This window comes from Spermophilus citellus (assembly GCF_964194105.1).
Source record: "Spermophilus citellus genome assembly, chromosome: 3".
Taxonomy (NCBI): domain Eukaryota; kingdom Metazoa; phylum Chordata; class Mammalia; order Rodentia; family Sciuridae; genus Spermophilus; species Spermophilus citellus.
In genome coordinates, this window is record NC_138184.1 from 78421494 (window position 1) to 78435679 (window position 14186).

A 14186-nucleotide genomic window follows, 5' to 3' on the forward strand; every position below is an offset into this window, starting at 1 on the left:
GCCAGGACTTTGTAGAGCTCCAAAAAAAGGAAATATAAATGATTTTAAAGTTACCAGAGAAGATTCCTTGAAGGAACCAGGGTTCAAGGTGAACCCAAAAGACCTCACCTTGTGTCTTTGGATGCTCTGATATAGATATAGATGCTCAGAACAAAGGACACTCTAGATTGAGGGCTGGAGTGAGACTAAAGGATAAAGGACGGGATGTGGGAATGAGCAAGGTTCTGTGCAGGAACCCATCAGAGCAGAAGGCAGAAGCAAAAACAGAGGCTCTATAATAAGGCACAGAGGGCAAATCAGGGGTTCACCAACCACATGAGGCCTACAGGTACGCTGAAAATGATATGCCTCTGGGGTTTTCCTAAATATTAAAAAAAAATTGTGCACACATTTTTATCTGGAAAAATGAGAAGACTTTGCAGCGCTCGACCTAGATTCCTGCCCAGAACTTGGGGGCCCTTACTCCCTCTGGGACTAATATCCAGTGATCACTTAGCCCTGCTTAGCCACAATGGTTTCATCCCTAAAACCGAGGAGATCCGACCTCCTAGGGCTGCAGTAAGAAGAAAACCGCATTCAGACTAGAGCAGGGGATGCCCAGCCCCGAAAAGGGGCCGGGACTTCCTAAAGGCTTGCTACTGCTGCTGCTACTGGTGGTTGGGTTGCTTTTGCAAAGAAAAAGGTGAAGGGAATTTTTGCACGTGGGGAAGCGTGAAGGTAACCCCTCTCCCTCTCCCTCCCCCCCTCTCCCCTCCCCCTCCCCCCTCTCCCCCTCCCCCCCTCCCCCCTCTCCCCCCTCTCCCCCTCCCCTCCCTCTCCCCCCTCTCCCCCCTCCCCTCCCTCTCCCCCCTCCCCCTCTCCCCCTCCCCTCCCTCTCCCCCCTCTCCCCCCTCTCCCCCTCCCCTCCCTCTCCCCCTCTCCCCCTCCCCCTCCCCCTCTCCCCTCTCCCCCTCCCCCTCTCCCCCTCCCCTCCCCCCTCTCCCCCTCCCCCCTCTCCCCCTCCCCTCCCCTCCCTCTCCCCCCTCCCCCTCCCCTCTCCCTCTCCCCCTCCCCCTCTCCCCTCCCTCTCCCCCTCTCCTCTCCTCTCCCCTCCCCCTCCCTGCAGACAGCGAGAGACATCCAGGTGACGGTGCAGCAGTGGGGTTGCTCGGATCTCATCCTCTGGATGAACCCTTACGCGACCATAAAGAAGATGAAGGAGAAGATCCGACAGAGCCGGGGCTGCGCAGGCCTCCAGCGCCTGTCCTTCCAGGAGCCCGGGGGCGAGCGGCAGCTGCTGCGCAGTCACTGCTCCCTGGCCTATTACGGGATCTTCTCCCACACCAGCGTCTGCCTGCTGGATACCGTCTCCCCCGAGATCCAGGTCTTCGTGAGGAGCCCGGACGGAGGGAGCCACGCCTACGCCGCCCAGCCCTCCCACCTGGTCCGCAGCCTGAAGGAGCAGATCGAGGACCGGCAGGGCCTGCTCCGGGAGCTGCAGCGCCTCGAGTTCCGGGGCCAGGTCCTGCAGGACTGGTTCAATTTGGGCTACTACGGCGTCGGAGACAGCGACACTCTCACTCTGTCCAAGAAGAAGGCAGGAGAAGCTCGGCTTCCCTCCTGCTAGTTTCCTCGGGAAGCTTCTCTGTCTGCATATCTGCCTTCTAATCCAGACCCCGTCCCACATCTTCACCGACTTTGTCAACACCTCTACTGGCCCTGCCAGTAGGGGAGGGGAAGAGGTGCCAGAGACTAAAGATACAAATGGCCCATGGCCAGATCCTATGTGACAGTAAAACTCTGACCCACAGCCTCCACAGCAGCCAATCGAGAACCAAGTCCAGGACTAAGGCAATCACTGCCAGTTTCTCTAATTTGCCAAGCCACCTAGAACTCACTTTCCATTTAGGACCAACCAAAGAAAACCAAATGAGCTCCCCAAACCAATCACAGAGGTAGTCTGCTTGTAGTTGGCATCTACAACTTCCCAGCGACAACCAGCTTGATCAGGCTATGCCTGAAGCCTTCATCATTTATCAGGTTCACTGTAAAGTTTTCCCATTCTCCTGCCTGTTCTGCGTCTCTGTGGAAGGCAAAGGATGGTGCCTGAAAGTTGGGAATAAACAACCTTTGTTCTCATCTGGGTGGTCATTCATTTCCACAGGTGCTGATGCTGTCCTAATGGGTATAATTTAATCATTTGAACCTCTCAAATTTGAGTCCTCGGGATTGAAACTGTCTCTAAAATATTTAAAAAGGGCTGAAGATGTGGCTCAGTGGTTAAGTACCCCAGGATTCAATCTCCAGTACCGAAAAGAAATAAATGAATGAATGAATTATTGAATAAATCAGTCTTAGTTCATTTGCATCGCTCTAACAAAATACCATGAACTCAATGGCTTATAAATAACAAACGCTTATTTCTCACAGTTCTGAAGGCTGGGAAATTCAAGATCAAGGTGCTAACAGATTTGCTATGTGGTAAAGACCTCTTCCTGGTTCTTAGATGGCAGCTTCTCACTGTGTCTTCACATGGTGGAAGAGATGTTAAAATAAACAACTAATTAATTTTAACAACATGGTGGATGAAGTGAGGAGGAGGTCTCTTTCATGAGGGCCACTAATCCCAATCATGAGGGTTCTGCCCCTCATGACCTACTCACCTTCCAAAGACCCCACCTCCTGAAATCCTTGGGGGGTCAGGATTTCAATACAGGAATTTGGGGGACACAAACATTCTGATCATAGCAGTTACCTTTCTTTCTTTCTTTTTTTGATAGAAAAGTCAAGGCCAGAGAATCTGTTTGAATGATGTTTTGACACACTCATCCTAAGAGATAAACAAAGCATTCCAAAAAGACAAAACTTATTTTGTTTTATCTTCCACCCGTGGAATATCTTAGACACAGAGATTCTTATTTGTCTTTCTTGGGTCAGTGCTGGGAATCAGTATTTTTTTAAATACTGATTGAAAAGTCCTGGGCTGGAATTAGCCAGGACAATACATCTCACATTTTACACACAAATCACAGGAAGAGCTTCTCAGAATGCAGATTCTGATCTGGAAGGTTAGTGTTGAAGCCAGACTTTTCTGCATTTCTAACAAGCTCCCAAGAATTCTGCTGCTACTGGGGCTATGAACTAAGCTCTCAGCAGCAAGGCCCCAAGGTATTAGAAGAAATAACAGACTTCTGGGCCCCAAATCTGATAAAAGATTCTAATTCAGTTAGAATTAGAAACCCCACAGTTTAACAAGTTCCCTAAGACGTTTCTGACCCACAGATGGACATAGAAATTACTGGAATAAATAAATAATGTCTAAACTACATGGGATCAAAACCTGAACGTGGTTGGAATGTGGTGTGACCTCAGGCAATTCCCTTCAGCCTTGTGGGTCTCATTTTTCTCATCAAGACAAGACTGGAGAAGTTCATCTCCTGGATTCTTCACGCGCTCACGTTGGAGGACAGCCTCCACCTTCTAGGACAGTTCCGGGCCCACAGCGTGCCCGAATCTGAGGACTACAATCCCCATAATGCCCTGCGCTTCTCCACCCTCACGTGGGGCCCTGTGGGCGGGTCCACAATAGAGGCGTTCCCGCGATCCTTTGCGGTAGCCCAAGATGGCGGCTCCCGGTGGCGCCGTGAGCGATTCAGAGAGCAGTAGCAGCAGCGAGGAGGAGGAGCTGGCGCGGTGCCGTGAGGCTGCGATGCCGGCCTGGGACCTAGAGCAGCGCCCGCGGGGAGCAGAGAAACCACGAGCCGGTAGGGGGTGTGTTCTGGGAGGCTGTCCGTGGGGCGTGAGTTCTTCCCTTAGGACCTGAGAGCATGGGTGGTGAGGAGGGAGTCCTCATTCTAGGTGCAGTAGGGAGGGTCGTTCCGTGGTCCCAGCGGGAGAAACTGAGACACCTCAATGTCTCTCGACTGCATTTTCTGCGGGACATCCTTACAGCCTCCTCTCTGAGAGGACTGGCAGCAAGGCTCCCTGCATTTTCGCGTCCAGCCTTTCCGCGCCTGCAGTGCATTCCCCACCCTCTGGATGCCCGCAAGCTCTGTCCACGTCTCTCAGACCTTGTGTGACGGGGGCAACCTAGTGCCCTGGGGATAAATCTGAAATCCCTCAACATAATCGTGGTTAGAATCCTTAGGGTCCTTGTATTTGAAGTGGAAAAAAAATATATTGCATCTTTATTTGCATTAACCCCTAACTAAAATGTAGCAGCTCTTTCCGTCATGTGCATGAGCAACAAGTCACAGTTGCTTTGACGATACCTGTTACTTTGTTACAACATGAATCACCAGATTTTCGAATTGCATTGCAATCTTTGTCCATATATCGAAATATTTTTCTTATTCACATTATGTTGGAAAGAGGTCATTTATACTCATCCCCTTGCTTTAAAAAACAGTGAATTTTAGACCCATTACTAGATCTCATTTAATAAAGATCTGCATTAATAAAAAAGCATATGCATTAATATAAAAAATTTGGTTGTTTACTATTAAGAGAGCTAAATTTCAGCGTTATTGGGGTTTTCCATAAGTCAATATGTTGCATTTTATGACCAGAACCATTCTGAGAAGGGATCCAGGCTTCACGGTGCTGCTAAAGAAAACTAAGGCAAAGGGCTGGGGCTGGGGCTCAGTGGTAGAGGGCTTGCCTAGCACGTTTGAGGCTCTGGGTTGGATCCTCAGCACTACATAAAAATAAACAAATAAAATAAAGATATTATGTCCAACTACAACTAACTAAATAAGTAAATAAAATTTAAAAAAGAAAACCAAAGCAAAGAAAGGTTAAAATCCATATATTTGGTCACCCATTCCCTGCCTGCTTCTCCCTAGTGCTCTTGCCATTCTCCACTTCCCACAGATAGAGGCCAAACTACACCCTACCCACTTACCTCTGAACACCGAGAACTGTAGTTTTTCCTGCAGTTTTGGTAGACAAATCTGCTTCTCTGTCTCCATTTCCACTCACTAGCAGTAAGAACTTGAGCGTGCTGTTTACATCCTGCTGTACCTGAATTTCCTCTTATAAGGTTGGGAAGTTACTGAGATGATGCATCTGCAGTGCTTGGCACATAGGAAAGGCCCGGTAAATGGTGGCAAATGTGTGGTTGATTTCTGTACATGGACTGCTTGCCTCTCCCCCAGACTTAACTCTTGCTCATCCTTTAATGTAACGAGACAAAACCACTTTGGGAAAGCTCTCTCAGTCTTTCAAGTTGGGGTTACCTGCCTTGTGTGTGCCCCCATCATTCTTTGTGTGATTCCCTTTGTAAATAGTACTTTCATCTTTTCCTGCAATTTACCTCTTTATTTATCTTATCTTTTTCCCCTTTAATTCTGCATCCCTAGCCAATATTTGCTGCACAAATACTTATTGAGAGGTTATGTGATATGAACTTCATGGCCTGTTCTTTCACCATGGTATTCCCAGGACCTTAGCATAGGGCTCGAATAAATGAATTCGCACAGTGGGCACCTCACTGATGAGAGAGGCAAGGATTACAGCCAACTCCCAGTCTAAAGGGTTTCTGTGGGCAGTAGTAAGAGATGAACACCTGAGAAGTGGTATGCAAGGTACCAGCTTTTCAATTCATTGTTTTTGTGACATTATAAATCCCCTGCTAGGCTGGGTGTCATGGTGCACACCTGTTCCCAGCTGCATTAGAGGCTGAGGCAGGAGGATCACAAGTTTGAAAACAGCCTGGCTCAGGAGATAAAAGGGGGGTGGGGAGCTGGCTCTGGAGTAAAGCACCTGACTAGCAAGTCCAAGGCCCTAGTTCCAATCCAGTACCAGGAGGAGAAAAATTCTCTGCTATGAAAATACATGTAGGTGCTAATAATAAGTACTTTTCTCTATTGAGCACCTACTATGTGCCAGGCAAGATGCTGGACCTTAGACAGTCTTGGGCGATTCTAATAATAATGTCACCATAATGTGTGCTTTTTTTAAAAAATGTTTGTTTTTAGTTGTAGGTGGACACAGTAACCTTTATTTTATTTTATTTTTTTATGTGGTGCTAAGGATCAAACCCAGCACCTCACCTGTGCTAGACAAGTGCTCTACCCCAGCCCCGTGTGCTCTTATTCTACATACTTTGTGTTGTCTGGTTCAGTCTTTTCAGCAATTCTGTAAACAGGGTATTATCAGCCTCAGTTTATAAATGAAAAAATTGAAGATGAAGTACCTTGGCCAAGGTCACTTGCCTTGTGAAAGTGCAGACCCAGGTGTAAATCTAGACCGCTCAGACTCTAGGTCCATGTTCTGTTTCTCTGGTATGTCACTCCCTGCCACAGACAAGTGTTTTTTGTGGACTAAACTCTTACCCTTTGGCCTCTGACCATGTGGAAATGTAAGTCACTGTTCTATGAGTGCAGCCTTCAGATACAGCTTTTAACTGTAGTGATGAGGAACAGGTCACCAGACCTTCAATCCACTTAAATTTGGGGGCACCAATTACATACTTTGATTCATTTGTACAACTTTTATTCCAAATCAAAGCACAGTCCTAGGAGATAGAAATAGAAAGAAAATAATAATAATAACAAACCCTGTGTTTCAAATGCAAGAAGATGAACATGCAGCATGTCCATAACACTAACTCTGGAAGGTGGGTGATCTTACCCCATAGTAGATGAGGAGAACACAGGCTCAGGGATATAAAGTGTCTTGCCCAGAGTCACACAGCTTGTTAGTGTCAGAGCCAGAACTCCACTGAGCTGCCTCCCTGGGGAGGTGAGTACTGCTGTGTTCCGTGGCAGGACCTGACAGTTCCTCTCTCGTTCATGGCAAGAGATGGTCTTCCTCTTGTGCCTGTAAAGACATCCCTCTGGGCTCCACACACTCTCCTCTAGGAGCATCAGGCACTTTTTGCAGCTTCGGTGTGCTCCAGGGCACATCAGCACAGATCACGGCGTGCCTGCAATCACACACACATGTGACTGTACCACAGCGTAGGCATAGCAGGGCCGCCGGAGTTGTTTAACACACTGTACCCCTACACCCAGCCTGGTGCCACGCATCCATTCTGCCCAGTTGGCTCCTTAAAGGCACAAGCCCATTTTGTCCCATTATCCATGCCAGAAGCCTCCGAGCTGTCTTGTGCTCATCTCTGACACCTGCGTCCAGTCCATCAGTACACCCTGTGGACTCCACCTTGAAACTGTGTGTATCAAGAATTCCCAATCACTGCAGGGGACTCCCTGTGTCTGCCCTTGCCCCACTCTGATCTCACTCCTCACAGTGGCCACAGATGTTATATAAAAATCTATGTCAGTTTATGTCCCCCTTCTGGCCAGAATCCTCCAGTGGCTGCTCATCTTCAAAGCCCAGATCCTCACATTGACCCACACGGGGGCCCTCTGTGATGCGACCCCCAGGAGTTCTTCATGTCTACTGGGCCCCTGCTGGCTGGGTGGGTCCCCGCCACACTGGCCTTCTTGCTGGTTCTCATACTCCAGACAGTTCCTGCCTCAGGGCCTTTGCAGATGCTCCTCCCTCTGCCTGGAAGGCTCTCTCCAGGTATCCACTTGGTTCACTCCCTTACCTCTCTGATATCTGTTCCACTGTTACCTGATCAGAGAAACTGTTCCTGCCCACCTTTATACAGTGACCCCCACCCAGCACAGCCCACCTCTCTCCTCTGCATTGTTTTGTTTTTTTAATTTACTGGCCATTATCCAATTTTATAGTGAGTTTTTCATGTTTGTTATCTGTCTAGAATGTAAACTGCATGGAAACAGGAATAGCCTCTCAGTTGTTCAGCAACTGAGAGACCTGGTGATTAAAAGGCAGCAAGTGTTTGGTTGAGTGAATGACCACCAGGCCAGACAGTCCCAGTGTTTTGGCTTGAAACATGTGATCAGCACAAAGAACCACCTTCTTCCATCTTCTCCCGCAGCACTTAGCACACAACCAGGCAAGTAGTAGGCATTTAACAAATTATACAAATTACACTTAGACTTGCCTGTTCAGCACAGTGGTTGACAGGGGCCTCTGGAGCCAGGTGGCCTGTGTCCCCTCCCAGCTCTGTTAAATTGGCTGCCCAAGTTAATTTTGCCTTTCCTTGAATCTCCCTCCCTCTTCAGGTGGGGATAATGGTAATCTATCTAATGGAGCTTGGAGATGATTCTCTAGTCACACATGTAAATCACTTTAAAAAGTCCCTGTCACAAATAGATGTTTTTATTGTTGTTGCCTCTAATTCCTCAATTTTCATTTTTCCACAGATGCTGCAAATAACAAGTTGCCAGCCCCCCGACTGAGCCTCAGGTACTGCGCCCTCAGTAGAGCAGTTCCCTCGACTCATCGGCAGATACTGCCCGCTGCTGGGTTAGATGCTAGTCTGGTTGTCAGAGTGAGATGGACGCGGGGAGTCTCTACCCCATGGGGCGGCTCCTGGGCCAGCAGGAAATGAGCTTCTTCTGTGTCTGTCACAGGCATAAAGTGGATGAGCACGAACAAGATGGCAACGAACTTCAGACCACCCCCGAGTTCCGAGCCCACGTAGCCAAGAAGCTGGGAGCCCTGCTGGACAGGTGAGCCAAAGTGTACGTAGACACCAGTGCAGCGGCACACTGGCTGGGAGCTCAGGGTGTCTGAGCAGGCATGTGGCATTGGTCTCCTCAGTGCATTCATAAGCAACATGTCACATAGGTCATGCTGATGTCCTTACCCCTGGTGAGGAAGCAGGCTGTCAGCAAGGAGATGTGTTTTCTTGAGGTAACAGGGAGCAAGGGGCAGAGATGGGCCTCACCCAGCTGCGTGTGACTTCATGGTTAAAGTGTTCGTTACCCCTGCCTTATCCTGCTGTCATGGGATAAGAGGAACCCTGAGGAGAAGCAGGAATTGAGGAAAAGAAAATGATTGACCCCAAAATTAATAACCATTCGCTTCATTTTATTCAAATAAACATACTTGTTTAGAAAAAAATAGAAAATAAATAAAAAGAAAGGTTAGCCTTTAAAGAATCAGGTTGGCATTCCCAAAGCGAGTACCAAGAATGCTACCTATTTTAGTCCATCCAGGCGACTGTAGTAAAATTCCATAAACAACGTAGCTTATAAACATTTTGGATACTGGGAAGTCCAAGATCAAGGCACTGGCAGACTCAGTGTCTATCGAGGCCCTCTTCTTAGTTGACAGATGGCACCTTCTAACCATCTCCTCACATGGCGGAAACGGACAGGCAGTCTCTCTCTCAAGCTTCTTTTGCAAAGGCATGAATCCCATTCATGAGAGTCCCAGGCCCGTGGCCTAAGCACCTCTAGAGACCTCACCTCCTAACACCATTACCTTGAGATTTCGGGTTCAACATAGAAATTGTAGGGCTGCACAGACATGCAGACAGTAGGCCTGGCCCAAAGTGAAGCTCTAGAAGAAGGGATCCAACAGCAAAGAAGTTTGAGAAACACTGCAGTCCACATGTATCCACATGCCCCTGGAGAATGAGGGTCATTACAGTGGATTCAGGGCTCCGGGAGCTGCTGTGGCGGGGAAACCTGTGTCATTTGCTTGGCCCTGCATTTTCCAAACTCATTCGGCCACAGTATGTGGCCTGGCCTCATAGATCAGTACATGTACTGTGGAACACATCGCAGGGCAGGCTGCTCCCCGTCCATTTCTGATTGACAGTCCTGGCAGGTTTTGAAAGGAGAAGAGCACTTGGGGCTATGGTCCTTCAATTTGAAGTAAATATGCAAAAAGACAGATGCTCCTTCCCACGTGTGGAACAGCTGTTCTTGTGAAGCTGACCATAGGGCCAGAGCCCAGCAGCCTGAGCCCCCACGGCACTGGTGCCAGGTCCCCAACTCCAGGATTGGTAAGGGGCTTGAGGAAGGCCAGGTGCAACTCAGCCTGAGGGAGCAGTTTTTCTGCATGACCTGCTTGGCTTTGCATTGAACCAGCACAGATGCTTCCCTGGGTGGCAGTCCAGCAGAATGCTCGTCACCATGGCCAGAATAGTCCCTGTACTGCTTCATGTTTCTCTCCAAAGAGACTTAAATGATACCCTAGCTGGTTCCTTCTATTAGATCAGGCATCTCAACCTAGACACTATGGACATTTTTGACGGGATAGCTCTTTGTTGTGGGCTGCTTTTCACATCACAGGATGCTCAATAGCCTCTCTGACCTCGACCTAGGAGATGCTAATGGCACCTGCCCCACCAGTCATGACAACCAACTGTGTCTCCAGGCATTGCCACATGCACCCAGGGACCTACACTGAGCCGCTCTGTCAGGTCAGAGACCAGGGCCTGGACAGCATCATCTCCACTCCCTCTCCCCAAATTCTTTCCCTGCACAGGGCTTTGGGAGATGCCTGTGGCTTATGCAGAGGGAAGTTAGGAAAAGCGCTGAGCGCACGCCACAGCCTGCTGCAATGGCAGAGAGCGCTGGTTCTGCAGGGCATAACTCTGCCTCAGCAGACAGCAGGACCCACCTCCTTGCCTCTGCCTCTAGAGAGCTGTGGCTGGTTTCTGTGAGGGGTTCTAGGAAGCTGATGACATCATCATCTCCACCACCCCACCCCCATGGCTACCATGTCCTGAGCACCTGCTGTGGCCGGCTCTGTGCCAAGGGCTCCACATCCATTTCTCATCTGATCCTTTTGACAGCCCTAACAGGAAGGGACTGTTGTTGCTCCCAGTTACAGAAATGTGACAGAGACTCAGACAAGCGGAGTCGTTTGCCAGAGGGTCACAGCAGTAAGTAACAAAGCCAGCATCCAAAACCTAGGCCTCTGCTGGGCGCAGTGGGTGTGGCTGTAATCCCAGATACTTGGAAGGCTGAGGCAGGAGGATGTTGAGTTCAAGGCCAGCCTGTGCAATCTAGCAAGACGCTGTCTCAAAGTAATATGGGCTGGGGATGGAGCTGAGCGGTACACCACCTCTGGGTTCAATCCTCAGTATCACAAAAGCGCAGAGGACTCTGAAGTCTGACTAATGTCAGTGAATTGTATCAATTTCAGTTTCCTGGTTATGATGTTGTACTGTAGTTTTGCATGGTATTTGGAATCTTTATTATTTCTTGCAACTGCCTGTCAATCTATATTTATCTCAAACTCTTTTAAAATGAAGAAAAAGCTGGGCACGGCGGCACATACCTGTAATCCCAGAGGCTTGGGAGCGGAATTGCAAGTTCAAAGTCAGCATCAGCAATTTAGTGAGGCACTAAGCAACTTAGTGAGACCCTGTCTCTAAATAAAAAAAAAAATTTAAAGGTGGGGAGGAGTCTGGGGATGTGGCTCAGTGGTCCAAAAAAAAAAGAAGGAAAAAAATGAGCAGGTCTGCCCTGTTCTAGAAGCTGACCTCTGAACCGTTTCTCTAGACTGGTCCTATTTCCCTTTCCATGCTATTCTGCAGTGAGCTCAAAGCAAAATCTATGGCCTTTCTCCAGTAAGTAAAGTACATAGGAAAGACTCCCTCATCACACCTCCGGCTCTTCCTGTTCCTTCTCCCATTTTTTTTTTCTCTGCCCTGTTGAAATTACTTTTTTTTTTTTTTTTTTGTACTGTATCTTTAAAAGTTCTTCAGTACTTTCTGGAATTATGGTAAGGTTTAAACAAAAGAAACCTTGCAGAATCAGAAGGGGCTATTGCTGTTGCACTGTCACGGCTGAAGGTTCAGCCTTCTTACCAGGCCAATGTGGTCTCCACTTTTGCATTTAGGATCATGTGCCCCATCACCTCCACTTAAAAATAAATGTTTTTAAAATTTAAAAACAAAAATTGCTTTTATCATTACCCCAAATCACACCCTAATCAACCGTCTCCTCTCCCCTTAGCTCCATTACCATCTCAGAGGTAGTGAAGGCTCCAAGGACAGCTAAGAAACACAAGGTGGCCCCGGAGGATGACGGTGAGTAGTCACTGCGAATAGCAGCTGTTGTGACCTAGAGCTGGGCAGACAGTTGGGTGTAGTATGTCCTTTCACCCACTCAAGCCCTACCCTAAGGCGGGTGACTATACCCCAGGCACAGACAGGGAACTGAGGCTCTGAGACAGAGTCACTTGTCTGCACTAAGCTCCTCTGTCTGACCCTGAGTGGGAGCAGGCTCCCCGCTGAGTCCATCGCCCTGCTCAACTCTGTGAGCTCATTGGAGGCTGCCTTAGGTACTGGGAGGCTTAACTAGTGACTTCCAGAAGCTTCTGAGGGCTCACTGCCCCAATCTGGCAGCTGCTGCCCTGCAAACACTGCATGTCCTGGCCCATCAGGTACAGAGCAGGCCTCTCTCAGATGAGGCCTTAGTTTGCAGTCGCATGACGATGACTCCCAGGACTTCAGCTCTGCACCAGGGGCTCCTTGAGGGCAGAGGCCGTCAGCCTCAGCACCCGGGAGAGGAGAGGAGAGGTTGGCATCCAGCAGCACTGACTTTGCCCCTGTGAATCTTAGGCTTTCGCCTTTTCTTCACATCCATCCCTGGAGGCCTCGAAGAGGAAGCTTCTCCCCGCCCCCGCCCAAAGCGCCAGCCCTCCAGCTCCAGGTGAGAGCCCGCTCCTCTCCTCACAGCCCCTCCTGTCTTCTCCTGTCTTGGCCGTCCCCCTGGTGTAATGAAGCAGACGCCAGACCAACAGGCCTCGGAAGGGGCCTGTCAGGTAACTGGAGAGGCACACCCAGCAGGCAGGGTGCTTTGGGCTTCCTTGGGGTGGATCTGTACTGTTTTTAAGCACTCATTTTGGGTCAGACTCCTTATTTTCTTGTATTTGCCTCCTAAGACATCCCTGTGAGGTCTGGATTCTAAGATCCCCATTTTGTAGATGAAGATACTAAGGGTCAGAGAGGTTAAGTCACTTAATGAGGTGTAGGTCACAGGGTTTCTGGCAGAGAAGACTAGAGCCCAGGTGTGCCCCACTCCCAAGCCTGCGCTTGCTCTTGAACTGCCTCCATCTTAGACTCTGACCAAGGGGGGGTGGCGGAAGGCGACTTTGGGACTTGCCCTGACCGCAGCTGACCTACACTGCCCTCCCCTTGCAGCAGTGAGGACAGTGATGAGGAGTGGCAGCGGTGCCAGGAGGCAGCTGTGTCAGCCTCGGACATTCTGCAGGAGTCGGCCATCCACGTTCCTGTCAAGGTGGAGACAGAGGCCAAGAAGAAGAAAAGGAGGCTGAGGAGGAAAGCCCAGGAGGGGGCGGACGCTGGCTCAGCTGCAGCCACCAGCCCCGCCCGCAGGACCTCGGTCCAGACCCAGGAAAGGGAGTCAGGGAGGGCCAACGGGGACCCGGTATCACTGGGGACCAAAAAGAAGAAAAGGAAGAAAAAGGCAAAGAAAGCCAGCGAGGCGTCGCCATTTTCACCAGCAAAGAGTGCAGCCGCTGCGCCTGCCCACTGACCAGTCTGTGGGCGCCATCCCTAGCTCGAGGACAGGCACCCAAGGGCGGCGGACCGCGATTCCACGTGAGAGCACCTGGCTGGCAAGCTGCCTCCGCCCACAGACCTGACAGTGTGTGGGGCCTGGCCCAGAGTCTGGGCAGAGAAGCCTCAGCAAGGCCTATCCCCGTGTTTCCACGAAGGGCCGGGGTGGACCTCTGGTTCCAGAACATTCCATGGCCTCAGGAAGGAGTCTTCCAGCTCTTCAAGACTAGTGGCCGAGTGTTAAAGTTGTCATCTCCCTCTCACCCTCTGAGATGGGCAAGGTCTCTCTCCCTCCCCCACCTCTTCAGCTTGGTGTAGAAGATGTCTTTAGAAAATGAGGGAAGGAGCCCCCAAGGTGCCAAGGCCCAGGGAAACCTATCCTCCTCCCTCTAGCCCACATAAGCTTGGTAGAACTGCAAAAGAGGAAAGATTCCACCCCCTTGTGCCATTTTCCAGAATTTTCTTTCTCCACATTTGTGAATTTATCATACACAATGATGTCTCGGAGCCAACTAACTCATCAAAAATAAATTGTCAGACCGGGCACAGTGGCCCACACCTATAATCCCAGCAGCTTGGGAGGCTGAGGCATGAGGATTGGTGAGTTCAAAGCCAGCCTCAGCAAAAGTAAGACACCGAGCAACTCATTGACACCCTGTCTATAAATAGAACACAAAATAGGGCTGGGGATATAGCTGAGTGCCCCAGAGTTCAATCCCCGGTACCAAAAAAATAAAATGTCAGTGGGGATGTAGCTCAGTGGAAAAGCACATGTTTAGCAGGCACAAGTACCTGGGTTCAGTCCCCAGCACAAAATGAAAAAAAAATTGTGGAGGTACCCAGTGCT

The 14186-nt window shown here is 49.6% G+C and overlaps 2 protein-coding genes across 3 annotated transcripts in view; both read left to right on the top strand.

The window, feature by feature from the left end:
• The window catches only part of OASL (2'-5'-oligoadenylate synthetase like), a 37543-nt gene extending 35228 nt beyond the window's left edge, over nucleotides 1-2315 (top strand). The window contains exon 12 of the mRNA XM_081283248.1: nucleotides 1106-2315. Coding sequence (XP_081139374.1) covers nucleotides 1106-1606 — 501 coding nt within the window. The 3' untranslated portion in view covers nucleotides 1607-2315. The remainder of the gene's footprint in view (nucleotides 1-1105) is intronic.
• A 1268-nt stretch (nucleotides 2316-3583) lies between these two features.
• On the top strand, nucleotides 3584-14082 carry LOC308645813 (protein CUSTOS). Of its 2 annotated transcripts, none has more exons than XM_081288217.1 (6): nucleotides 3584-3743; nucleotides 8217-8259; nucleotides 8427-8525; nucleotides 11772-11845; nucleotides 12380-12470; nucleotides 12962-14082. In XM_081288217.1, exons 1-6 carry the CDS (start codon nucleotides 3602-3604, stop codon nucleotides 13314-13316), a joined length of 804 nt encoding a protein of 267 aa, XP_081144343.1. In that variant the 5' UTR covers nucleotides 3584-3601; the 3' UTR covers nucleotides 13317-14082. The 2 variants fall into 2 exon arrangements, with proteins under 2 accessions (XP_081144343.1, XP_081144344.1); XM_081288218.1 differs by having other exon boundaries at nucleotides 12965-14082.
• The last annotated feature ends 104 nt before the right edge of the window (nucleotides 14083-14186 follow it).

Bases quoted from the DNA above. Each gene is read 5' to 3' on its own strand.
- LOC308645813 (XM_081288217.1), top strand. From the start codon at position 3,602: ATGGCGGCTCCCGGTGGCGCCGTGAGCGATTCAGAGAGCAGTAGCAGC. The intron at 3,744-8,216 runs GTAGGGGGTGTG...ATTTTTCCACAG, and splicing joins AGCAGAGAAACCACGAGCCG to ATGCTGCAAATAACAAGTTG. The intron at 8,526-11,771 runs GTGAGCCAAAGT...CTCTCCCCTTAG, and splicing joins CTGGGAGCCCTGCTGGACAG to CTCCATTACCATCTCAGAGG.